At 55.4% G+C, this 10,320-nt stretch overlaps 1 protein-coding gene across 3 annotated transcripts in view; it reads right to left on the reverse strand.

Annotated features, from left to right (window-relative positions):
- The window catches only part of Celsr1 (cadherin EGF LAG seven-pass G-type receptor 1), a 134,169-nt gene extending 127,608 nt beyond the window's left edge, over positions 1-6,561 (reverse strand). For 2 of the 3 annotated variants that reach the window (XM_031352103.1, XM_031352111.1), the window contains exon 1: positions 2,558-6,561. In XM_031352103.1, coding sequence (XP_031207963.1) covers positions 2,558-6,149 — 3,592 coding nt within the window. In that variant the 5' untranslated portion in view covers positions 6,150-6,561. The remainder of the gene's footprint in view (positions 1-2,557) is intronic. The other variant, XM_031352095.1, reaches the window with a different exon arrangement.
- Between the last annotated feature and the right edge of the window lie 3,759 nt (positions 6,562-10,320).

Genomic DNA, 10,320 nt, shown 5'->3' on the forward strand with positions numbered 1-10,320 from the left:
ACACACACACACACACACACACACACACCGCCAGTGCATCCCTCACATCCGCTGGGCCCCACCACCAGGTACACCTCCCTAGTCCATGGGGCTCCTCTCAGGGCCCAGGGCCGCACATCTAGCACTTCAGGGCAGTAACAGCTTCAAAGGCTTTAGGGCATGGCTGTAAATACTGTAAAGCCAATTACTCAGCGCTGAAAGCAGTGTTGAGTGAGTCTGAATGAACCAACAGCTTTCCCACACTGTTCCTTCATAAAATGCAAGTGTCGCCTCCGGGAGAACCCAGGCCTGGTCTGGTCTCTTTGTTGGCCTACTGTTGAGACCTGCAGGCCTGGCGGTCCCAGTGAGTCTCTTCTTTGAAGAATGAAACAGCCAAAGGTCTAAGGGCCGGCAGCATGGCATGCTGGCAGTGGAATGAAATCAGTTTAGCAGTTCATCCCTCAAACCTTTTCCCTCAGGTGGGGTCAGCTTTCATCCTGACCACGGAACCCCCTGCCCCACAGACTATCGCTTCACACCTCTGGGCCTCCATATCTTTATGCGGAAACCTCCAGTGGCCGGAGGAACAGTAAGAGTGTGAGAGTTTAGAAAGTTGCTGGGAGCCAGAAGCCAGAGGCAATGATCATCACACAGTGATGTGCAGAGGGACACGAGGCCCCAGGTTCACGGGAGAACACCGTCTCAGACAAGAGTCCCCAATGGTTACCAAGCAATGGGAGCCCTGAAGCACCACAGCTGCCGTCAGACTGTGCATCTACACAAGGACCACAAAGCACCCCCCTGTGAATGGATCCATGGCAGACACACAAATGTCCCTGTTCCCAGTATGGGTCTGCTCCCCCTTAAATACTCTTAAATACTCTCCCCAGATCTAAGCCCAAGACATAGACCTGAAGGAAACAGAACCTACTAGGAGTAGCCACAATCCTGGTTAACAACTTAGGAGTGTGTTCCAAGGTGGTCTCTCCACTGTCTCCCCAACAGAGATCGTGACCAAAGCCATGCTTCAAAACCAACCCCTGAAGTCCCACATGATATTAAGAGACAGTTGGAAGGGAACCTAGTGACTCCCAGCCCCTCCCTCTTAAGAATCTCAGCCAACTGAAAGAAGCTGAGAAGGGCAACCTTGTAGGAGGACCAGCAGTCTCAATTAATCCCCCGAGATCTCTCAAACACTGGACCACCAAACAGGCAGCATATACCAGCTGATATGAGGCCCCCAAGGCACATACAGCAGAGGACTGCCAGGTCTGTGTTCATTTAGAGATGATGCACCTAACCCTCAAGAGACTGGAGGCCCCAGGGAGTTTAGAGGTCAGGTAGGGTGAGGGGGTGGTCACATCCACATGACTGAGAGGGGTTAGGGAAGAGGTATGGAATGTGGAACAGTAGGAGGGTGGATGTGTGTGTGGGGGGGAAATAAAATATGGAGTGTAAAAATATAAATAAATAAAAAAATTTTAAAAAATTAAAAAGTACAAGAAAAAAATAATAGCATCAAAACACACACACACACACACACACACACACACACACACACAGAATCTCAGCCAACAATGCAATGAATGAGACAAGTGGAAAACGGGCCTTCAGTTCTATCATATCCCATAACTCCCTGCCCATAAGAAACAGACCGAGGACTCCACACACCTAAGACCTCCTCCCTGGGATATTGCTGAGTGGCCTGTCCCAGCTGATGGAATCCACACCTGTGAACCCCAGCAGCCAGGTCCCTCCCAGAGCCACTAGGGCCCTTTCATTGTCCCTTAGCCCCTTGCTCAGCCCGCTCTCCTTGGGGTGTCCCAGCACCCAGGCCTTGTAACCCAGCAGGTTTGTTGCCAAGCCTGTGATGGTTGGCACTCCTCTCCTCTCTGCCCATCCTCCCGCGCCTCCCCACCAGCCCTGAAGCAGGCTGCTGGTTCTCACACTAAGTTGAACAGCCTATGAACAAACTCCCAAATTATAAGCCGGAGTCCAGAGACCGGAGCCGAGATCAAAAAGGGCTGTGCTTTTTCAAAGAATCACCCAGAGGCAGCACACATGAGTCCATTGTTATTATCTAGAGGAGACAGAAAAGCTAGACCAAGGGAACCCCAGCCATATTACAGGGTGACTCAGGGACCATCCAACAATTTCCAACGGTCCCACCCGGGAACTAATTGGCACATGGAGCAGGGAGTGACCTTTGATCCTTCCAGACAGCCATGCATGCAGCAGGCTTACTAGAAACACCACTGGACAAACCAGACAATTTGGATAAGCCCAAGGCCAGCATGATTTGGGAGAAGCATAGAAAACCCTTACATTTGAGCTTGAAACAGCTCAGGCTTGCTCCCCACAAATCTGTTGAAGAAGGCAATAAGGGGCCTCCTCCTCCGCAGACCTGGGTAGGGAGCACGCCCCCCCCCCCACCATCCAACCAATCACAGCAGCAAATGCCAAGATGGTTGCCCAGGCCCTGCCCAAATGTGTCTAAGCATGCCCAGGCGGCTATTGGCGGGTCCCCGAGGCTCTCCAGGAGTCCTGAGGGAGCAGTTCCTGCCCACAGGGCACTCACCTGACACAGACACCTCCATGAGCGCCTCCAGTGGCCGGTTGTTGTCCAGATCCCGACTGAGCTGCAGTTCTCCCGTGGCGGGATCCAGCAGCAGCAGGCTCAGTTCATTGCCTTGCAGAAAGGTGTAATTGAGGCTGTCGGAGAGGTCGGGGTCATGGGCAGGGATGCGGCCGATCACACCACTGGGGAAGCTATTGGATTTATTGGTGACATAGTTGTTGAAGAGGATCTGGAAGTCAGGCAGCTCTGGTGGGTTGTCATTCTGGTCCAGGAGACGGATGTGCACGGTGGCTCGGCTTACCAAAGGAGCAGATGTGGCCTGCACCACCAACATGTAGTCCCTCCGGACCTCAAAATCCAGCTCGACCAGAGCACGGAGGTCACCACTCAGTAGGTCCAGCTGGAAGACCTCGGGCACATTGCCCTCCACGATCTGATACATGATCTGGGCATTCGGACCTTCATCCGGGTCATTGGCCCTTATTCTTGCCACCACTGAGCCCACAGGGCTATTCTCCTCCACAAACAGCTCCAGCTCATCCTTCTCAAACACTGGGGGGTTGTCGTTAATGTCCAAGACAGTCACCTGAATCTCCACTGAAGCACTGAGGGGATTTGGGTTGCCCCGATCCACAGCTAGAGCCCAGAGGTTGTACACGGCCACATTCTCTCTGTCCAGCCGGCGCTGGGTACGGATCACGCCAGATGTGGGCTCAATGTAGAAATCTCCATCTCCGTCGTCCCCACCCTGGAAAGTGTACAGGAGGCGGCCATTAGGGCCCGAGTCCCGGTCTGTAGCAGAGACCTGGAGAACGCTGGTAGATGGGGGGGCATCCTCAAAAACAGAACCCTGGTAGAAATCGCGCAGGAACCTGGGCGCATTGTCATTGGCGTCGAGGATAAGGATCTCCAGAGAGGTTGTGTCTGACTTCTGAGGAATGCCATTGTCCTGAGCGGTGATGGCCAGTGTGTAGGCTGCCTGGTCCTCATAGTCAAGTTCCGTCATGGTATAGATGGTGCCCGTGTCGGGGTCAATGCGGAACTGTGGTACCGGATCCTCTAGCACATAGGTGATTCGGGCGTTCTCCCCAGTATCCTCATCCGTGGCACTGATGGTGGCAATGGAGGTGCCCACGGGCCGGTCTTCACTAACACTGACCGTGTAGTGGGAACTCTGGAAGACTGGCCTGTGGGTATTGGCATCAGTGACATTGATAAAGACCTGCGCAGTGTGTGAACGAGTGCCATCGGACGCGGTCACAGCCAGCACATACTGCCGTTCCTGCTTGTAGTCTAGGGGCAGTGCCAAGGTGATGAGGCCACCACCGCTCTGGCTGCTGAGTGCGAAGCGGTTGCGGGTGTTTCCACCCGTCAGCTGGTAGGTGATCACACTGTTGGCATCCCGGTCGCGGGCCCTGAGGGTCAGCACGCTGCTCCCGACAGCCGCATCCTCATTCAGACGCAGCTCGTACACAGGCTGCGTGAACATGGGATCGTTATCGTTTACATCCAGCACTGTGATGGACACACTGGCAGACGAGCTCATGGGTGGTGAGCCATGGTCCACTGCTTCTACTCCAAAGCTATAGTGTTCTAGCTCCTCACGGTCCAGCTCCGCACACACAGTAATCCAACCGGAGCTATTGTGGATCTGGAAGGGGAAGTCCGGAGCAGAGGCCGGGTTCTCGGAGTCGACACTGCTGCCCCCCAAGATAGTGGAGGCTGTGTCCACTAGACGATACTGCAGCCTGGCGTTCTCCCCTGCATCCGCATCCACTGCTTGGATGTGCAGGACTGAGTGGCCGAGGGGCACATTCTCCAGCACCGCAGCCTGGAAGGGGCTGCTCACAAAGATGGGTGCATTATCGTTCACATCTAACACCTGCACCGAGACCAGCCCTGAGGAATTGATGAGAGGAGGCCGGCCCCCATCCTGGGCTTTGATGCGCAGTGTGTACTCCCGGATGGCCTCGAAGTCCAGCGGGTTAATAACATCCAGGCTCCCACTAAGTGAATGCAGGTAGAACTGACCCTTCAGGTTGCCACTAACGATACTGTAGTGTATGGCTGCATTCTGGCCCTGGTCCCTGTCAGTGGCCTGGACTCGAAGCACAGCCGTGTTGACAGCTACGTCTTCTGGGACTTGAACTACGTAGCGTTTCTCACTGAACTGGGGGTAATTGTCATTCTCATCTTCTACCACTATGTGGACTGTGGCTGAGGCACTGAGTGGGCCTGGATTGCGACCCTGGTCATTGGCCTCCACCAGCAGCTGGTACTCAGCCGCCTCCTCACGATCCACCACAGCCCGTGTACGCACGACACCCGATCGCGCATCTATCTCAAAGACACCACCTGCGCCCTCCAGCAGACGATAGCGCATGTTGGCGTTGGAAGGTGCATCCCCGTCGGTGGCACGGATGGTCAGAACCTCATAGCCTATCTCTAGGTTCTCTCGAATTCGTTCTCGATACTCAGACTGCTCAAAGACCGGGCTGTGGTCGTTAGTATCACTGACAGTTACGGTGAGGTAGGTGGCAGCCGAGCGCCTCGGGGAGCCGTGGTCCACAGCACTAACTTTGAGTACATGAGTGTCCTTGGTCTCGCGATCCAGGGCGCGGGCCGTGGTCACTGCACCCGTGGCGGCATCGATGAGGAAGTAGCCATTAGAGCGCTCATCGAACAGCGCCTCCATCTGGTAGCTAAGGCGTCCTGCTTCGCCCTCGTCTGGGTCGTGCGCGCGCAGTTCGATGACCGCAGTGCCCGCAGGCTCATTCTCAGGCACTGACACCTGGTAGCTGGGCAGCGGGAACTGCGGGCTCGTGCTGCTGCCCGCGCCTCGCCTGGACCGTCGCACCACCCCCGCCCGAGGTTGAGACAGGTTAAGCGACGGTGGCGACACCGAGGGCGACTCTGAGGGCGTACCGGAGGTCGCCTCTATTACCAGCTCAACCCAAACGGCGCCTGCCGTGCGTCCCAGGGCGCACACCAGGCGCAGCCCAGCTGAACCTCCTGGCCGCAGGCAAATGGGTCCGCGCCTGCAGCGGGTCCCGGCAACCGGCGGGCAGCTACAGGCGGGGAAGTTGGTGACGGCCTCAAGGACTGAAGTCAGCGAGGCTGCGCCGCCGCCTGAGGCCGGGAAGCAGAGCGCATCTCCGAGCCCAGGCACGAAGCGGACGGCCGGAGAGCGCAGCTCCGCACCGCGGGCGGAGCGACGCAGCAGCGGGACCCCACAGCGGGCACCATAGGCGCGTGCCCTCAGTACCAGGCTCGGGGCGGTCGGGGCGCCGCGGGCGACCAGCCGGACCTGCAGCGGCAGCAGCCTCCCGGCCAAACGTGCACAGCCCCGGGTCCCCGCGCCTAGCCCAAGCCGCCGACCCGCGGCTGGCCCCTCGCGGCTCACGTCCAGCAGCTCCCGAGGCGTGCGCGTGGTGTCCAACCTGTAGATCCAGCCCGGTCCGAGAGCGAAGGCGCGGGCCCCGCCGGGCACCCGCAACTCCCAGGCGGCTGCTCCCAGCCCCAGAGCTGGCAGGGCGGCGGCGGCGGCCAGCAACACCAGCGCGGGCAGCACGCGCGGCGCTGACGGCGCCATGGCCCGGAGCCGCAGCCCGAGCCGGGCGCCGGAGCACAATCCATGCACCCGGCGCACCTCCGCATCCACCCGGCTCGGCCGGGGGGCGGCTCCCGCGCGCCCAGCGCCGGGCCCTCGGGGCGGCCCGCGCTCTGCCTCCCCGGGGGCCCTGGCGAGGACACCGGGGGCCGCGCGCCCGGCCTCCCGCTCAGCTTCCACTTCGAGAGCACTTTGCGAAAGTTTGCCAAGTTGGTTTCAAGATGGCTCCTCCGCGCGTCCCGGGAGGGCGCCGCGCATCAACCTGCAGCAGCGCCGGCTCCAGGCGGCTCCAGGTGGCCCCAGCACCGACTCCGCTGGGCGGGCGTGGGAAGCTGGGCGGGCCCGGGGCGGGGCGGGGGCTGCGATCACCACACCGCCCGCAGACCCCGGCGACGGATGGCTGGCTGGGCGGTAGGCTTTGCCAGCGCCCCCGCCACTCTCTCTCTCTCCCCGCCCCCGGCCCCGCCCCGCCCCCTCCCAGTCGCTCATTGTTCAACCCTGGGAGGGGGGAGGACGAGAGGGAGGGAGCCAGCCGGGAGGTGCGCGCCCCGATGATCTCCATGGAGACCTGGGGGCGCGGCCCTGGCGGGGGCTGGACTCTAGCCCCCTCCCTTGGGGGCCTCCGCACCCAACCTCCGCGGGGGGCGGGGCCCTGGGGGCCTGGCGCTCAACTGCAGCTCTAGGGTCCCGGGCCACCGCTGCCAAAGAGTCGCTGGTACAGTTTCTCTGGGCCAAGTGCGGTTCAAACCTAGCACTGCGCCTGGTACAGCTGATCTATGAGTTAGCCTCCCCTGGCGTCATGAGGGTTAGATCTAGGGTTCCAAGACACAGAGGTACTAGAAAACTTCGGTAGAGTCGTGGTGGTGGCAGGGGACCAGGGACTGTTAGACTCCAGCCACACGGTAGCTAAAATGCTTGACTCCAACGCGTTCCTTAGATTTTGAAATCTAACGGGCAGCTAAGAGGATTCGGGTCCCACTTTGTTTAAAGTGTAACATTTTAAACAGAAAGAAAAATAATCTAATTTGGAGGTGACAGTGGGAGGGACCTTGTTCCCCAGCGCATGCTGTGGGCCCTGAACATTGGTAGAGAGGGCCACCTGTAAACAAACCACTAGTTACTGCCCCTCAGGGGAACAAGCAAACACTGAGGGGGCAGGCTCCGTGAGAGCCTGGGGAGAACCAGGAGAAAGGGGCTGGAGAATCTGTGGAGTTGAGACGTTCACTCACGCCCTGCGTGAAAAGGTGGGGGCGTGGCTTTAGATCTGTAAGACAACGCCTAGATTCCGATGGAACACACCTTGAAGGCGGTGCTTCCAAACTAGGGAAGGGAGAGGCGGAGCTTTTCAACCTTTTCCCACCTCCTTGAAGGGGGCCCAAGCCCACTGCAGCCCCAGTCACGCACGGACACATTGGGGGCTGGCCTCTTGCCTTTGAAAGATGTCTCCTGGGATCAACTGAAGGAGTGGGGCCCTGAAGGCTGCTTGATCACCATCAGAGTTGGGTTTTCTAGGTAGTCAGGGCCCAACAGGATGACAAAGGACAAAGGGTGGCTTTAAAACTAGTCAAGGGGGGTTGGAGAGATAGTTCAGCGGTTAAGAGGACCGACTGCTCTTCCAGAGGTCCCCAGTTCAATTCCCAGCAACCACATGGTGGCTCACAACCACCTGTAATGGGATCTGATGCCCTCTTCTGGTGTGTCTGAAGAGAGCAACAGTGTACTTACATAAGAGTGCAGTATGCTTACATGAAATAAGTAAATAGATAAATCTTTTTAAAAATAGTCAAGGAATCTCCCTCAGCATAACAGCATATATACTTAATAATATGCATATATATATATCATCATACATATAGCATATAGTTTATGTCATAGATGAATCTCTGGGTCTTCTCAGTAGCTGGAAATACTCTTTTCTTACTGGGAGCAATGGAAGGCATTACACTAACCTGAAAGTAGAGTTGCTTTTGGACCCTTGTAAACCCTGGGAGCCCTGCTTTAGAACTGTGTGTGAAGAGACTAGGGAAGGAGACAAAAATCTAACCCTTAACCATGACAGAGGCAGGACCACTTTACCCCAGGTTGCTCTCAGGGGGTGCGCTTGCAGGAAAGTCAAGGTTCTGGAGCCCCAGGAGGAAGAGCTCTGGGACGTGGGAGGGAGAAAGACGGAGAACACCCACACACGCAGTGGTGTAGCAATAGGACTTTAAATAGGGTGGGTTGGGTTTAAATAAACAGAATTCAAATGAATCGAGTAAGTTGGGTGTGGGTGCTTTCCTGGAATCAGACACCTGCAAGCCTGCAAGCTTCCAGTTAACATTTCCTGGTCCCAGGGATCAGGCCAGCCCACAAGGGCAAGTCTGGTTGACAGGCTGTGAACAGAGGCCAATACGAGTTTTCCGTTCACAGACAGGCAGGAGTAAAGCCCCAGTCCATGGGGTGGGGGCGGAGGGTGCCCCTCTCTGAACCTGGCAGAGTTCGGTTCATGGTGCCACAAAGTGCATAAGCTACACCCTCTTTCCCTGTGCACATTCAGGCCCACGGTTTTAAAAGGAAGGGATAAAAAGACAGGCTGCAGCTTGCAATGGGGTTTCAGGGTGGTCCAATAGCATCCAAGGGACAGAAATTCAGTGTAGTTCAATGATAGAGACAGAGCATCTACCCAGCATGCTCCAGGCACTGGCTTCTAGCCCTAGCACTACAAAAAAATAATAATTAAAAAAATAAGCACTGGGGGAGGGATTTGTAAGGGTAGAACTGGGAGGAGAAGAGGGAAGGGGCTGCGATGGGGATGTAAAATGAATAAATAAAAATTAATTGGAAAAAATAATATGCAGGCTACTTGTGAGAACAAATGTCATCTATTGGGGCTGGGAAGGGAGGAGTATATATAATTCCATGCTAGAATACATGCTTTCGGTTTTTAAAAAAACATTTATTTATCTTATGTATATGAGTATACTGTAGCTGTCTTCAGACATACCAGAAGACAGCATTGGATCTCATTGCAGATGGGTTGTGAGCCACCATGTGGTTGCTGGGATTTGAACTCAGGACCTCTGGAAGAACAGTCAGTGAGTACCCTTAACAGCTGAGCCATCTCTCCAGCCCGAATACATACTTTGTTATGTGTTCATGGCCAAGGAGAGGAGAGGGAGGCCTGTGGCTTTTAGCTTTCATCCCATTTCCCACTGAGTCTGTGCTGGACAGTGGTCCAGTCCTCCAGGTATTTACTGAAAGGAAGACGTGCACCTGGGCTTTGTAGAGGGATGTGGGACGTGGTGGGAGGTAGCTCCTCCGGCACTGCCTGAAGGGTGTTCCCTAGCCTGGGTGTCTAGCAGGCCCACATCCTGCTCAAGGAAATAGTCCTCGTCCTGCTGATCCCTCAAGATTACTACCTGAGGCCATCCTGTTCACCAAGATTTAATGTATGTAGAATTGCTGCCACCACTTCCAGGGGTACAGGGGGCTGTAACTGATGTTTCTGTTTTGCAAACATTCCAAGGTATTGCACATCAACTCTAAAAATAGAAACAATAAAAAAAATAAGCAGGAGCTATGAATTTCCAGAGTTGAGTGTGAGTTTAAAGTGCTTTTTGCCAAGGGCTCAAATCAAGATGTGAATTCTTTTTGTTTTTGTTTGTTTTGTTTTGTTTTGTTTGTTTATTTTGTTATTGTTATTGTTGTTTTTGTTTTTGTTTTTTTTCAAGACAGGGTCTCTCTGGATAGCCCTGGCTGTCCTGGCACTCACTCTGTAGATCAGGCTGGCCTCAAACTCAGAAATCCGCCTGCCTCTGCCTCCCAAGTGCTGGGACTAAAGGCATGCGCCACCACTGCCAGGTGAGATGTGAATTCTTGACTCAGTTCCTTACCTCATGCATTCCTGAGTTAGCTTTTGAACAGGCAGCCCCTCTAAGATACCATCCCCCAGAGAGAGTCCAGGTGCAATGTGATCTGCTCCTCTGCTTTTAAAATTCACAGGAAAAAAAAAAAAAGACTACTGAAGAGTAGAACTGAGTCCATCCACCCACCTGACCCTGGCAACCTTGTGTTCTGGGGGTAGGGAGGGGAATTGATTCATGGAAAATCGTGAAATTTGAAACATGAAACAAAAACCGAGCCTTGCATTAATGAGGATGCTAATAGAGGCAAG

This window comes from Mastomys coucha, unplaced genomic scaffold (assembly GCF_008632895.1).
Source record: "Mastomys coucha isolate ucsf_1 unplaced genomic scaffold, UCSF_Mcou_1 pScaffold11, whole genome shotgun sequence".
Lineage (NCBI taxonomy): Eukaryota > Metazoa > Chordata > Mammalia > Rodentia > Muridae > Mastomys > Mastomys coucha.